The following is a 16,867-nucleotide window of genomic DNA, read 5'->3' as shown; positions in this document are numbered from 1 at the left end:
AGAAGGAAGAATAATAAATGCTTGGTTGACTTAAGCCTTTTTAAAGAAGAGGCAAAAGAGAAGGGGCAGTATCAAGTGTAGTATTAAGGGGGTGGAGGGGAGGAAGAACACCAGGGTTTTAAAAAAAAGAATTAACTGTACTTGCCTTGTTTAACGCCAATAATTACATGGGCAAAGTGTCCATTGAAACAAATAACATGGATACGTAATATCATTTGTTTGATATTTTTCATCCATATGTCTGGGATTAATGACCAACTAAAACCTGCAGAGCTTACTGGAGTCTATTGTACAGAAGTTAATAAATCATGCATAAGCAAAATAATGGAAGTAAATGCTTTAATGCTGTTTTTTAATGTGATTTAAACAAAAAGAGAACATAAACTTAACAAATTCAGTTGACTCATAAATAAAAGTATTGTTGCATTAAACTAACTTAACAAAACAGATAAGCCTCTTTTCTTTAGGGCTAGTTTTAATTTTTTATAATTATTCCAAAACATATAGGACAAACATTTGAAAATCTGAAGCATACATTTAATATTTAGGAAAGCTATCAAACATTTTCTTTAGTATAAAAGTTAAAATTGCATTCTACCTATATGTGTGTGTGAGTTGTATCAGTTTGTGTAAAGGATGCTCAAACAAAGTTGTTATATGTTAACTGACTCCTATTTAAAGGTAAATGCTTTTAATTTTACAATATTATACAATGGTGATTAGAACTAACGTTGTTGCACATATGGGTAGAAAGCAAATGCAATTTATTTTGCTTATAATACTTTGAAAGAAAGGCAGTAAAATATTTGTAATGGCCTACTTGTTTTTAAAAAAAATGCAGAAAATTGATCCAACTTAAATACAGCAATAATAATACTTAAACTAGATTATATAAGTTTCTTAAACTGTTTATCAATTTGATACCATAAAAAACTAATGTTTAGTTTTTTAAACATGCAAGAAATGAAACATGCTCATAAATAAAAGTATTGTTGCATTCAACTAACTTAATAAAAGTATTGTTGCATTCAACTAACTTAATAAAAGTATTGTTGCATTCAACTAACTTAATAAAAGTATTGTTGCATTCAACTAACTTAACAAAACAGATAAGCCTCTTTTCTTTAGGGCTAGTTTTAATTTTTTATAATTATTCCAAAACATATAGGACAAACATTTGAAAATCTGAAGCATACATTTATAACTTATTACTTATTTTAAAGTAATAAGTTATAAATGATAACTTATTTATTTTTTAAATTTAAAGAAGAGAGAACTTATTTTTTCAATAAAAACAGTTTTCTGTATACAAACTTTGCAATTTTGCATTTTTCAGGAATAATATCAAACTCATAGATTCTGCCATGTTAAGTTTTCAACTATTATCTTGAATAAAGTGGAATTCCTTCTTGAAATATTGAAGAGAATATTTGTGTTACTCTTGAGTCAAGTATGCAGTAATAACTGAGAAATAATATTTTTTCTCCTCTTACTATATCATGACTTGACAAGCATTCACAAATTGATATTAGTATTTTTTTTTTTTTCATAACAATAATCTTGGACTCAGCAATAGATGGGCAAAACAGTTTGTCTAGAACTTTATTTTAATAAGTTCTGTCTAATCCAGAACATTATTTCAACTCGTAGCTAGTTAGTGCTGTATATTGTATTGCAAGAGAGGTCTAATGGCTGTAGCTCTTGTATAGTTGGCGGATACTGATCATGATCTGAATGTAAAGCATGAAGTGCACTAGTAACTGCATTAGGGACACCTGATAAGGAAAGACTGGTAAAAGGAGAGTCTTGGCTTTGAACATCTACCACTGTGCTGGGATTATCAATAGAAACAATTTCTACATCATCATTTGTCATGTCACCACTCAGTGGTATGACTGGTTTTCCAAAGTTTTCTATCCTTGATTCAGCCCAACAGCTTTCAGCTTCAGTGTGATCTGGAAGAAGAGTATCCAGATGCTCAGTGGTATTATAACTCATTGTATTTGTAGCTTCACTATAAGGAAAATAATCTTGATTGATGTTTCTCATCCAGTCCTGATTTCTCTGATAAGGATGATACCTTTCATAAGGAGGATGACATGGTCTGTAGTCTCTTCTCCAAGTTGGATGCTGAATGTAGGGCACTGTTGGTACTGTTTTTGTGGGATGGTAAGTGTTATACTGCTCAAGGTGTTTACTTTGTAAGGCATCTCTTCCATTTGATGTAGGCAGGTATGAGTCACTCTGCTGACCACTTTCTGCATGACATTCATCTGCCCAGAAAGGCTCCTTTCTAGGAAATACAGGTCTCATCCATGGAATCCTTGGAGATATGGGAGGTGGCCTACAGCCTCCATAACCCCATATATATGGATAATTCCGTTCTGAATATGGATAGTGCCACATGCAGCTGCAATAAGTAGAAGGCCAACCACGATTTCCTGTATGACATCTGGGATATCCATAAGAAATGTTAGAGTCACGGGGTGCTTGTTCCTGATGATCTATTAAAAATATATTGTAAAACATTGAATATATCTTCAGATAAAAATATGCATAAACAGTTTATCTAACCACTTACTAATAAGAGTTCACTGAAAACCTGACTAAGAACAGAAACGTAAGTAGACACAGTTTCAAAAAATTACTCAGATGGACATCTTACATGGTTAAAATATTCAACTGATATAAAACTTTTGCTTTAGTAAATTTTAAAAAGCACAACCACAACTCTAGTAAGACAGTCATTAAAATTTATAACAATAATAATAATAAACGATGTAAATATGCATAAAGTAACAAAATGATTTTAAGCAGCAACATCACACTTCCAGGTGAAGACAATGATAGTCAATAAATTTTGTAATTAAAGCTCGTGCGCACACACATAAAGGAAATTGAGAATTATTAAAAGAGTGAAACAATATAAAACCAACAGCCCTCAGTTATCTCCTCTATGAGAAATATTGTTTCACTCTTATGACAATTCCTAATTTTTTTAATATAAAATGTGTGTGTAGTTTATTTTTTTTTTATTATGTAATTTTTAATTATTGTTGTCTTGATTAGAGCTGTGGTGTTGCTATTTAAAATCCTTTTTTTTTTATTATAAATGTATAAAATCCTTTTGTTTATTATTCTACAAAGCAGAACAAGCTGAGTATAATAGATTAAGTTATACCAAAGATGCCTTTGATAACAAGGCAAAAATTTTACAATTAAATAGTTTAACCATATCTTATCCATCTCTGTAAGTTCATTGAAAATGTCATAACTAATAGCTGAATTGAATACAATGTTTGTTTGTTTTTAAGCTAAATTAAATTATAAGATAATCAGGTGCTTACTTAGTAAGTAATGCATCAAAAGAGGAAAAATTACGAAGGATGTGGGAAATAGTGATGAGTGTGTCAGCCAAGTTATGAAATCTTTTAATGTTGGTAGATTTTTTTTATGCTACTCTTCACTCTTATAATAATTCCTAATTTTCTTAATATATATGTGTGTGTGTGTGTTTTCTGTTCTGTTCGTGTTAATGTAGACTGTCGACTGAGAAATTTTAGTGTTCAGCTATCAGTGTTTTAAGCTATTACTTTCCTTTTAGCTTCTGCACATGTTGCTCTTGCATGGAGCATGAAGCAATGTATTCCCTGTTTCTTTTCTGTTTTTTATATGTTCATTCTTCTGAATGCATTCAGAAGAATGATATATCCATTGGCTAGAAAAGCTTAGGTTTGAATTCCACTTCTTCTTCTTCTTATTATTATTATTCAGGCCTCCATGGAGTCAAAAGACTCATCGTGGGAGGTCCTTCCTAAGAACATAAAGTCTGTCAAGACTCATCGATGGGAGGTTCCCCCTAAGAAACACAAAGTCTATCATACCACTCCTTAAACTCATTGACCGTTCTCGCCCTCACCACTCTATCAGGCAATGCATTCCACGGCTCAACCACTTTCCATGGAAAGAAACCACTCCTCACCCTCTTGCTCACAGTTCCCTTTCGTAACTTCCAGGGATGGCCTCTTTTCATCACTCCTTCCTGCTGTTCAACCAAGCGAAAGAACTCCCCAGTGTCAACCTTGTAACCACCTCTCAACAGTTTAAAAGTCTCAATCATATCACCTCTCCTTCTTCTATCTGCCAAACTCTGCAGTCCACATTCCCTCAGCCGATTCTCATAACTATCCTTGTACAGTCCTGAGACCATCTTTGTCATCCGTCTTTGTATCTTTTCCACAGTTAATTTATCCCCTTCAAATCCTGGAGACCAAATCTGAGAACAATAATCCAAGTGTGGTCTGATCAGAGACTTATACAACGGAATGATAACCCTCTTATCTCTGCAGGTCAGTGTCCTTCTCATAATTGCAGCAATCCTCTGTGTTACCTTCACCACCTTTGCAATATGTCCCCTAAATTTCAGGTTTCTATCAATCATCAATCTCAGATCTCTTGTCTCTCCTACTTCCTCCAGTATAACTCCTCCCATAGAGTATGCAGCATCCCATCGATGTTTCCCAAACCTCAAGACCTTACATTTTGCTGCATTAAACTGATACCCCCAATCATTTGCCCATCTATCTAGCTTATTCAAATCCTCTTGCAGGGCTACCACATCTGCACTATTACTAATAATCCTTCCCAACTTTGCATCATCTGCAAACAACTGAATATCCCCTTGCAATCCACTGGCAATGTCATTGATATAAAGGTTAAACAGTATAGGTCCTAGTACTGAGCCCTGTGGGACCCCACTTGTAACCTTCTGTCTCCTTGAAACTGCTCCACCATACACAACTCTCTGATACCTATCAGACAGCCAATCCTGAATCCAGTTGACCAATCTGACATCCAGACCCATGTGTTGCAACTTAAATATCAGCTTATCATGTGGAACCCTGTCAAATGCCTTTGCTAAGTCTAAGAAAATTGCAGTATATGCCTTTCCCTCATCTAATGTTCTTGTAACTTTATTATAAAAGGCTAGCATATTGCTAAAACAAGAGCGGCCTTTCACAAATCCATGTTGACTCTCACAGATAACATTACCCTCATCTGCCCAGTGCTGTATACGGTCCCTCACTACTTTTTCCAAGATCTTAACAACTACTGATGACACACAGACTGGTCTATAATTAGACACTTCCAGTCTGTTACCACCCTTATGCAATGGCACTATTTTACCTTCCTTCCATTCCCTGGGCACCTTTGCCAAAGCCAGACTTTCATTGAAAAGCCAGGTTAAAGGCACTGTCAGTTCCCTAGCACATTCTCTCAAAACTCATGGTGAAATACCATCCAGTCCAAAAGCTTTATTGACATCCAGAGTTCTCAGTATCTGAAACACACTCTCCTCCTGTACCTGTAAACCTTGAACCTGCCCTATCCCTCTAGCATTAAAACTGACTCCTCCAGGATGAAATACTCCAATTTTATACATTGAGTTCATTTCTGAGAGTAACAGTATGTTTGCTGACTTTAAAAGTTAGTTATTGAGAGTCAAAGATCTTAAATATGATGATGGCTGTAGATCTGAGAAAAGTTTAAGATAAATATCATCTTTTCATCCTTGGTCCCATTTCTTATAATTATAAGGCATGGGTAAGAATTTTTGTTGCAAAGAAATAACCATATACTTCTAGAAACTAATAGATCAGTGTCAGTTCTTTTGCTAGAAATGGATTTGCTTTTGTTACCAGAAAATGCTGCAGCTTGTTCTACACTGTAAGCTATTCTAAATATCATTTGCCATGTTTCATAAGTTGCAATCATGGAATGTCTGCAATTATCAAATTTTGAACTATAGCATATCTAGTTGTCTTCTGAAATTCACTCAATCACTAGCAAACATATGTATGTTAATGGGAAGAATGGACATTATCATGGAAATTATTATGAGGAAAAAACTGTGGTTTGTCCAGTTTGGACTTATTAAGCAAGTGCAAGAATGTCAACACAAACTTCTTCTTCTTCTTCTAGTGTCATCCCCTAGAAGGAGGTTGCCAACCATGTCACAGAACTTTTTTTTTTCAAAAATAACAATTGTAATGATAAAAATAGGACATGATTGTTACTGAAAGAAGACTATCTATATAAAAAAGAATGTCTTTCTCATGTTATGTTAAATAGAATTTAGATTTGATGTAGTCTCTAAATAATTAAGTTGTAAATTTTTTTTTTTTTTTCACTAGAGGTCATGCCAGTAGAATAACCCATGATCAAATCATTGTTTCTTTAGTTTATTGTGTGTAATGTAACTCAGCTTGTCCTTGTATATTTGTATATACTCCAGATGATGATCTTAATATGAAGATCGAAATGTCGGGAAATTAAAATAGTTATTTATAATACGGTTGTAGAGTCCATAATTTTTAAAATGAACGCTGACCACCATGCAACACTAAAAGAAAGTAAAATGAACTTTTTTCTTTCTTTTGCTGCTCTAGAACATTTATGGTAATTTAAGCCAGTCCAATCAGCATAAACAAGACAGATAAAAATAGAGATCTGCAAGTTGTCCAACTGGGTCATGCAGATTACAGAAGTGAGTATACAAAAAAGAATGCTGATAACTTATGTCTGTACATGAATGCCAGAAATATCAGAAAAAAGAGGATAGTTTGTTGCCTTGGTGAGCACACTGGGGCCTCAGATTATACATTGGTGAGACCTGGCTATCAGAAAAAGATATACTAACTGGTATCAAGTGTAAAGGGTACAGTATTTTTAGGAAGGATAGACAGGACAGGATAGGAGAGGAGGGGATCTGCTGCTAATAATACTAAACGATTTGAGTCCAGTTAAGGTTAAGCTATGACTACAATACTAGTAACAATTTTCTATGTAGCTGTGAGTTTGATGCCATCTGGTGTGATGGCATCAAACTCACAGCTACTCACATCAAAGGTGGAGTCTGAGATAACCAAATACATACTAGGGTGTCGTTACAGAACTAGTGGATCAGTTCTTAGTGACGATGACATTCGTTTTCAACATAATGGATGGGAAATGAGTAACCATTATAGGTGACTTTAATTATCTGAACATTAAATGGTAGCAGGGAAATCTCATGAGCCAAATGAAATGAAACCAAGTTTATTGAGCTCTTGCAAGATAACTTCCTCAAGCAGCATGTGATGGAACTCGAAGTCAAAGAGGAGGGGATTAGCTAAAGAAGTGAATGATCTGCCTTCAGGTGGTGACAGTGATCATGCTGCACTGACTTGAGAAGTGGCTAAGTGTATGAATATCCCATTCAGAAAAGGTTACATACTGAACTACAAAGCAGAACAAGCTGTGGAGTATAATAGATTTTGGCCCATGGTATTGTTTCCTAGATGGGAACAATATCAGCAGTGCATGGGAAACACTTAAAAATACTTAAATGATGTAATATTAGAAGGTGTCTGTATAGTTTGAAGAATGAATAGTTTGAGGAGTGAAATGGATGTGTAATCTTATTAAGCAAGAGATTTATGAAAAAAAAGATAATATGGAAGGAATACGATCTGCTTAAGGATGACATCAGTTGTAAAAATTGTAAGGAGCAGGCTAGCAGTTCCAACTGTACAGAAGGGTAAGTCAGAATATGGAAAGAAACTGTCTCCGCAACTAAAGAAAACCCCCAAAGAATTCTATTGCAATGCTGCAATTAAAAGAAAGAATGAATTTGAAAGAATAACTACCGAATGCAAATAGTATATGCAGATGATGGATACGAGGAGATTTTTCAACTAATGGGTTCCGATTGTAAAAGCTATCAATCTGATATATGCAACATAAAGCTCAGTGCTACCTACCTACCTCTACACTGGGTGAAGAAACTTAGACATATGAAGAGGCAGTAATAGAGCTGTTGCAGAACTGAATAACAAATCAATAATAACAGCTGATGGGATATCAGCATGGATGCTTAAAGTGTGTTCTGCTGAACTAGCTATGCATTTGACCTAGTTTGCATAATTTTATTCATAATCCAGGGAAGATTCCACTGGAGTAGAAAGAATGCATGATAATTCAATTGCAAAAAAGGTTGTGCAAAGACTAATGTGTCTAACTATTGACATATCAGTATCTCGGAAGTGGTGGTAAAGATTTTGGAAAAGTCGATAAGAGATCACATAAGGTTTACTTAGGGAAGGTCATGTTCCTGCAACTTAATTTTATAATGTTACTGTTGCGTTAGATGAGGGGAATGAATATACCATGATACTTGAGACTTTCCTAACACTTTTGACAGAATACAGTATGGAAGACCGTTGCATAAATTAGAGAATATTATTGGCTACTCTTTTCTCCATTCTCCATAAAATAAAAATTCCATCAACTGAAATCTTGTATGACCATTTCAGAAGTTTGTAGGTCTCAATCATATCACCCTTCTTTCTCCTGTTTGCTAGTGTCTGCAGTCTACAAATTCTCAATCTGTCTTCAGAATCAGTATTCCACAAACCTAATATCATATTTAACACTCTCTCTCCACTGTATCAGAATCGCAACAGAAACCAGAAGACCAAACCTGCATACAATAATCCATGTGAGATCTTATCAAAGCTTTATAAACAGCTAAAATGACATCCTTCTCTTTACACGTGAAAGTTCGTTTACAGCATTGCAGTTATTTTTTTCGTTGTATTTGCAATATTTGCTACGTGGGCTCTGAACTTCAACTTCCTATCTGCGAACACTCTAAGATCACTAGCCTGATCAGTTTCTTTTAGCATAATCCCACCAATGTAATATGACATTGGATATCTAACCATACCAAAGTGCATGAGTTTACATTTACTGACGTTGAACTGACATCCATTTTCCCATGCCCACAATTCCAGCCTATTACAATTATTCTGCAAGCACTGCATATCAGCTGCATTCCTGATTACCCTATCTATCTTTGCATCATCAGCAAATAGCTGTATGTCACCTGTCAAATCCTTCCCAATGACATTAATGTGCAGATTTAATAACAGTGGACCAAGGACTGATCCTTGTAGTATGACACTGATTACCATAAATCTTGCAGACTCACATCCCCTGTATACCACTTTTTGATATCTGTCAGTTAGCCATCCTCTTATCCATGCTAATATTTTATAATCCAAATTAAATCAGGCCTTCTGAATTATGCAGTGCAGCCACTGTAAAACTTTTATACCTCCATATTTGACCATTTCTAGCCGAATTTCTACTCCAGCTGCCTTTCCAGGTTTTTGATGACTTTCTACTTCAAGTATGGATATGTATTCCTGCCTGCATTCCTATTGGGAGTTTTCTACCGTTATGCTGATACTCAGAGCAACTGGCGCTAGGGTTTTTGCCGCCTGCATGCAATGTCTATCTAAGTGCCCCCTGTAATGATCCGGGCTTGTGTGGTTCTTTTATGGTAATAAAAATTTTAATTATTTGAAATTTCTTAAATAAATTTTGACAGAACAGCCACACATTGGTTTGCTAAATGTAATGAACCGGGGGTGTTGATTAGGCAGGATAATCGTTAAAAACCCGAATATTCAAAACAATTATCAAAAGTTAAAGCAAATTTTGATAAAGCCACTTCACTTTAATTTTTGAATATAATGATACAGGGATTATCATTATAGCCTTCTCACCGATCCGAATTGCTAACAAAATTAAAATGAATTTTAATTAAAGTTAAAATTTATTTGAACTAAAGTTTAAAAAATTCTTGCATTTTACAAGTTACTAAATTCTTAGTAACTTGTAATAATTTTTATAAGTGGAACTATCTTTTAGGAAATTCAAAGAAACTCAAAATAGATGAGAAAATAAGAAAATAATTCAGAAATAATTAGAACATTTAATATAAATATTCAAAAAATAACATCTTTACAGAATAACAGAAAATAAATTAAATTACATAAATATACTTGAAATTTTTTAAATTAAAATTTTAATGTTTTTGATTTCATATTCACCAAATTAGAAATAATAGTCTTAACGTCTAATTCCGCACATATCATTTTCAATAGCTATTAAGACCAAACTAACAAGCCTATTTTTGTGACATACTTGTTCTTAAGTAGGTTTTAAATTAAAACCTACTTTTAATTTAATTTCAACTTGGAAAAGGAATGCACACCGCTCACTACACTAACAGATAAGGTTAATAGCATTCTTAAAGCAATTGAAAAGTTAGGGAAAGATAAATTATTGGACAAAATAAAATTAAGAATATTGAAAGGGTTTTGAATATTTAAATTATCCTTCCGAAAAATATCCTGGAAAGTACATAACTCGTGAAATAGTTCTATTGCATTTACGTCTTTATTGTCGCCGTCCTTCTAGAGAATCTCTAAATCGTCATAATTTTTTCGTAAATCTTCGTTATTAATTTGTAGTAATCTATACAAGAAATTGAAATTATCATAACAGGTTTTTAGTTGTTCAAAACATTCTATTAACGAACACATTGCAACATCTAGAAGTGTATAAAACACATTCACTCTAAATTTATCTTCTGGCGATTGTGGCGTTTCGTCATGATGCTTGTAGTCAAATTGCCATGTCTTCTTTCGTCGTCGGACTTCCGTACCAGTTTTAAATTCTTGTTCTCCGTCCTCCTCTTCACTCAGTTCTTTTGCCGTTTTAGAACTTCTTTAAAATTTGTATCTGATCGATTCTTGTAAGAATATTTTTAAGTTTTCAATAGATTCTAAAGCAAGTGTAATGTTCATATTTTTGTCTTGAAGCATTTTACTCACAGGGTTTATTCTGTTAAGTAAATCATGCCCAGCTATAAGAGAGCAAATAAATTTGTAGTCCTTTATTTTAGCACATAATATTCGTGCTTCATGCTGAGTTTCTTTATTAAAATCTTCATTATTTAAAATTTCAAAAAGTGCATCGTAAATTTCTCGTAACTGATATCGTAGATGGCGGATTGCATTAATTTTACTTTCTCATCGCGTATCTGATGGCTGTTTCAATGTTAATTTTTTTACGAACTTTAAAAGGATTGCCCAACGTGTGTAAGAGAATGAAAAGAAATTGTATATTTCTTGAATAATTGGAGAGAAACTAATTGTATCTGCATTCACTTTGGCTGAATCGTTAATGATTAAATTTAAAGTATGAGCAGCACATGGCACGTAAAAAGCTCGAGGATTTTTGTTTAAAAGCAAATTTTGCAGCCCATATTTTTTCCCTTTCATATTTGTCCCTTTGTCATACCCTTGACCTCGCATGTCTTCAATGGGAATGTTCCATTATTGTTGCGCATAAATCACGTCCTGTGGAATCTGATATATCTGCAAAACCTAAAAAGTTTTCCCTGATCTTGACAATTCCATTGTCACAGGAAACAAAGCAAATAATAATGGTCATTTGTTCTGTTTTACTTACATGAGGTGTGCAGTCTAAAATTATGGAATAATATTTAGATTTTCGAATTGATAATAAAATTCTATCGCTGATTGCGTTACTTAAAGTTTCCAATATTTCATTTTGACTGTCTTTACTCAAATAGTGTACTCTGTTGTTTCATTGTAGGGTCCTTTCAACATGATTTTCCATAACGGAATCGAATTTTGCAAACAGTTCGACTAATTTTAAAAAATTGCCATTATTCCTTTCATATAATTTATCAGATGATCCACGAAAAGTTAAATTTTGGCTACCAAGGAATTTTATAATTTCAATCAAGCGTTCTAAAACACTCATCCAATGTTTCTTTTCCATTGAGTCTCTCAATCAATAGTAGTTTTGTTTTTTAAATTTTTATCAACTTCCTTCCATTTTAAGAAATTTTTCATGTGAGTTAAACTAGTCTCATGTATATGCAAAGTTGTATTTACATTTCTCCAATCATTATAGCCTTCTACAAGACTACTTGATTCGGTAGGTGCAAAAGGTTTGCAACAAAAGCAAAAAAAACAGAATTTAAAGTTTCAGAATAAATGAGCCATGTTCTTGGCACGAGGTCACCGTTTCCATTTTTCAATTATAATACATGTTGCCAAATTTATGACCATATGTATCTCTGGGATATATTATATTTTTCTTTTGAATAGGCCTAATTTCAATTAAAACAACTCGTAATTTTTCATCAATATTTCCCCATTCACCAGGATCTTTTAAATTTACAGAGACTAACAATGTGTTAGTTTCGTGGTCAACTACAACTAAATCTTCTAACTATTTTTTACTTAAATCATGCATCATGTTATCTTGTTCAATAGTTGCAATAGTACTTTCATGCAAACTGGATGATGTACACGGTTCTTCAACTCTGATTTCTGATGTATCGAGTTGGTTATAATCTGCATCAGAATATTTTAATATTTTAACAAATTTATTAAGATCCCCAGTTTGTTTCTTAACATCTGCTTCTTTCGCAGTATGACACTTATGATTTTGTGCACCGGATAACTTTTGTTTAATTTTTGATTTCATTTCTATTTTATACCCACAAGAAATTATTACACAACACGACACAGAGACAAAATAATAGTCTGCACTGTGCTACTGTCAGTAGCCTACTAAGATGTGTACCATATGAATGGTTAACTAGCAACAAATGTTTTGTACGAAAATTCGTTTCCGCGCATAAAAACCGTCCACCATTTCACTTTAGATAGACTGCAGTAGACGCAACATTCTTTAGGCAAGCATTTAGCCTGCTCTCGCTGCAAAATTGTAAACAGCCGGCTGATCAAAGAGGCGGCAATATACAATTTTTTAAAATTTTTTTCGGTGTATCTGGCCAATATTTATTTTAATATTGATCATTCTAAGATTTTTTTTTGTTTTCATGATAAAAATTTTGTTTCTTAAAAATGAACTTATGAACGGTGCCCCCTTCGTAGCAGCGCCTGCATGCACCACATGCCCGCTTCCACCAGCCCTGCTGACACTACTTGTTTCATTTAGCAGTCTTTCAAAGCGATTACTCCAGCCATCTAGAATATCTTTATCTTCAGTTTTTATATCACCTTTATCATCTCTGATTCCTTTTACAGTACTTTTTTCTCCATTTCTAATGGAAGCTCCAAGACAGCAGTTGCAAATTACAGGCCAATAAGCATGTTAGGAGTGTTAGTTAAGGTATTGGAGAAATTGGTGAAAGATAAAATTCAAGATCGGGTGGATAGGAATATGAAGCTTTTTTAATTGCCTCCAGAATATTTTGCCACCTTCCTGATATTTCTTTTCTATGTTCTTACCAAAGTCTTCCCATGACTTGTTTATGTAGTTTTACACAGTGCTTCACTGTGTAAAACTAGATAGGAACTTTCTTTTCCTTCACTGCCTCTTTAACTTTCTGAGTTCACCATGGTGTTCTGATTTTTCTATCCTTACAGACAACTTCACCACATGCCTCTCTGGCTAAATCAATCAATGTTTTCTTCAGGATTTGCCACGGAATCTCCAAAATCTGGTTCTTTTTTTCAAACTCTTTCATTGTTGTTTCTCTTGTAATGTATGTTTTTGTATTTCTCTTTTTCATGTTATGTGCCTGATGAAGTCTTTTAAGCAAAACTTGCTATGCATTCAAATAATAAAATGCTATGGAGGAGGTACAAGACAGTTGGTGGTGATCGGATTCATAAAGTGTATAAAGTGCAGGTAGGAAGGTGACAAACATGGTAAAGAAAGAAAAGATGCAGTATGAGAGGAGATTACCTGGTTAGGTCAATGAACTTGGAGGGTGATGAATGGATTTGCCATAGATTGTTGTGAGTGCTTTTCCAGTGAATGAGTTCGAGGAGATATATGATAGGTATCATGTGAATAATGAATCTCCTGCGATGAGTCTTCTGACTTTATGGAGATACCTTTATAATAATAATGATAATATAAGATAACTTATTTTTCCACTATATGGCAAGCAAGAGAAAGAATAATTATTGCAGGTTGACACGTAGATAGTCATATCAGCAGAACAGCAGAATGACAAAGGATAGTGGAATTATTGAATAAACTGTTTATCAGTGTATATTATACTGGTGTACCAACAAGTTGTGTATGATGGAGCAGTATCTCAAAAAGGAGGGTAACCAGTGGAATGTCCCAGGGTTCTGCTTTTGGGCCCCCTGCTGTTTAACTTGTTTGTAAATGATATATCATGTGGACTGAATGGGGATCTTCAGTTGTTTGCTGATGATGATGAGCAGTGCTACTTATAATTCTACCCAATAAGAATTATATATAGCACTGCTGTGTTAATTCCCTTCAGGAAGATATGAATCGACTTTTTACTTGGACAAAAGAGTGGGGTTATAATTTTAATATCAACAAGTGCAAGGTGTTGCATTTTGGAGTGGAAATATAAGGCTGTCTACTATATTAATGGTGATGTACTGCAAGAAGTGGATAAGATTTGAGAGGGATGGTTGACCGTACACTAAAATTTAGAGGATATATTGCAAAGACTGTACATCATCACACCACTATGATACGAAGTACTCTGACATGTAGAGATAAGGAAGCAGTGGTGCCACTGTATAAAGCACTGATCAGACCACACTTGGACTATTGTGCTTAGTTTGGTCACCTCGTTTTCACTGTGATGTGGAAACATTGGGGAGGGTCCAGAGATGAGTGACTAAGACAATATCAGGACTTTGGAATATGGAGACAGGTTGAAGAGATGTGGATTACAGAGTTTGGTGGATAGGAGGAAAAGAGATAGTGAAGAGGGATGTGAGGAGTAGATTTTTTACATGGAAAACTGTCAGTGAATGGAACACATTACCAGATATGTTGTTAATGCAAGGAGTGTTAAGGATTTTAAGATTCAGTATGATAAATATATATTATCAGTTGAATGAACTTCCCACGATGAGTCTGCTGACTCTATATTTATAAATATAGAGTCAGCAGTAAATATATAATTTTTTTTTTCTATTTTGTTATCTCTTGGCTTCCAGTAATTAAATTTCTTTAATTTTATATATATATATATATATATATATCATCATCATCATCAGCAATTGTCGATCTGCTGCTGGATGAAGGCGTTTCCAAGATTACTCCAAAACTGTCTGCTCATGGCTCTCCATTTCCATGTCACTCCTGCAAATCTGATGATATCATCAATCCACCATGATTTAGGTCGGCGTTGTGGTCATTTTTCCTCTCGTGGAATCCAATCCAGTACTTCTTTTATCCATTGTTGAGCTTGTCTTTGTGCAATATGCCCAGCCCATTGCCACTTCAGATGTTTCACCCTTCCTATGATGTCAGAGACTGTGGTTTGGTTTCTTATCCACGTATTCCTTTTGTGATCCAGTCTTGTGATACCAAGCATACTTCTTTCCATACTAAATTGTGTTGTTCTTAATTTCTGAATTTCCTTTGCATTTAGCGTTCATGTTTCGCAGCATATGTCAATATAGGAAAATATATTGGTTAAAATGTTTTCTCTTCAGGCGTTAGTTGGCTTTTGAATACTGAATGTAATTTTCCAAATGCTTTCCACCCAAGCATCGTGCGTCTTTTAATTTCCTCCATGATATTTTGTTCCATTGATATCTGTTGTCCCAAGTAGTGATGGCACGTGGCTTGAAATCGTGGGGGTGCTGCAACTTTTGAAATATACATACACACTGTAAGTACAGTGTATATGTGTTTGGATAAAATATCAAAATTATGGTAAAAATTTAAAAAAAAAATTAAACATGAAAAAATATTGTTTATTATCAATAAAATTATTCAGTTTCGTATAATTCAAAATTACTTAAAAATAAAATATATTCTTCTTGTTTTGTTTCATGAAAAAATATTGTTTATTATCGATAAAATTATAGTTTGGTATAATTCAAAATTACTTAAAAATAAAATCCATTCCTTTAATTGTATTTAAAGGAATGGATTTGATGTAGTACTTATTGTGTTTACTCCGTCTCTTTAAATTTTTGGACATTATAATTAAATCCTTTAATTGTAATGTCCAAATATTTAAAGAGACGGAGTAAACACAATAAGTACTACAAATACTACTACTGGCGCAAACTGCATATAAATAACAGTGGAACTGCATGACGGACAGTGCCTCGTTACACTAATAGCTAGCATCTCACTATGACGTGCATATGCTTGTGCACGTAGCAATATGAACTGTGCTAAAACACAGTGCTGCTAGCGTCCTTCGCCCTTCTAAGTGCTACAAGATGAATTTTTATTATTTTTTATACAAAATAAGAGAATTGTATAGGATTGTTGATGATAAAATTAAATATTACAAGCAAATATAAATAAATTAATAAATATATTATATCGAGAAAAATTGGGGGTGCTGCAGTTCTGCAGTGCCTGTGCACGAGCCACCCCTGGTGCTAAGTATATGTAATGGTCTACTTGTTTAATTTCCTCATTATTGATTTTTATTATTTCTGGTTGGACATAGCTATTGAACACAACTTGGGTCTTCTTTAGGCCAGCTGTTTTGCTAGCAATTTGGAGTTCATGGATACAAGTCTGTAATTCATGTGCAGTTGAAGTAAAGATAACCATGTCATCTGCAAAGCATAAGTGGCTTAAATATCTTCCATTTATTTTCAGACCTTTCTCCTTCCCAATCCAGAAGTTTAAATATTTCTTCTAGGCATGCTGTGAATAATTTTGGAGAGATTGTGTCACCCTGTCTTATACCTCTATGTATAAGACAGGATAGAGATGTTTCCACTACAATGAATGGAAACATCTCTAAACATAGTAGAGTTGTTTCCATTGAAATGAATTGCTGCTGTGGAATTGGTGTATGCTGATTTGATCTGATGCATGGCTCCTCCACTTGTTGGTTTCGTAATGCTTTAAGTATTGCAAATTTTTTAATCAATCAAAGGCTTTCTCATAATCAATAAAACCAAGACATAATGGTAACTGATATTCATTACACCCTTCA

The 16,867-nt window shown here is 34.0% G+C and overlaps 1 protein-coding gene across 1 annotated transcript in view; it reads right to left on the bottom strand.

The window, feature by feature from the left end:
• Positions 1 to 322: 322 nt before the first annotated feature.
• The window catches only part of LOC150100962 (uncharacterized), a 111,892-nt gene continuing 95,347 nt past the window's right edge, over positions 323 to 16,867 (bottom strand). The window contains exon 6 of the mRNA XM_090401559.1: positions 323 to 2,504. Coding sequence (XP_090257685.1) covers positions 1,651 to 2,504 — 854 coding nt within the window. The 3' untranslated portion in view covers positions 323 to 1,650. The remainder of the gene's footprint in view (positions 2,505 to 16,867) is intronic.

Source organism: Typopeltis vanoorti, chromosome 12 (genome assembly GCF_054136105.1).
Source record: "Typopeltis vanoorti isolate ZY-2024b chromosome 12, IOZ_Tvanoo_1.0, whole genome shotgun sequence".
In the NCBI taxonomy this organism is placed as follows: domain Eukaryota; kingdom Metazoa; phylum Arthropoda; class Arachnida; order Uropygi; family Thelyphonidae; genus Typopeltis; species Typopeltis vanoorti.
The sequence above is the reverse complement of the archived record's forward strand: the minus strand, read 5'-3'. Positions and strand labels throughout refer to the sequence as shown.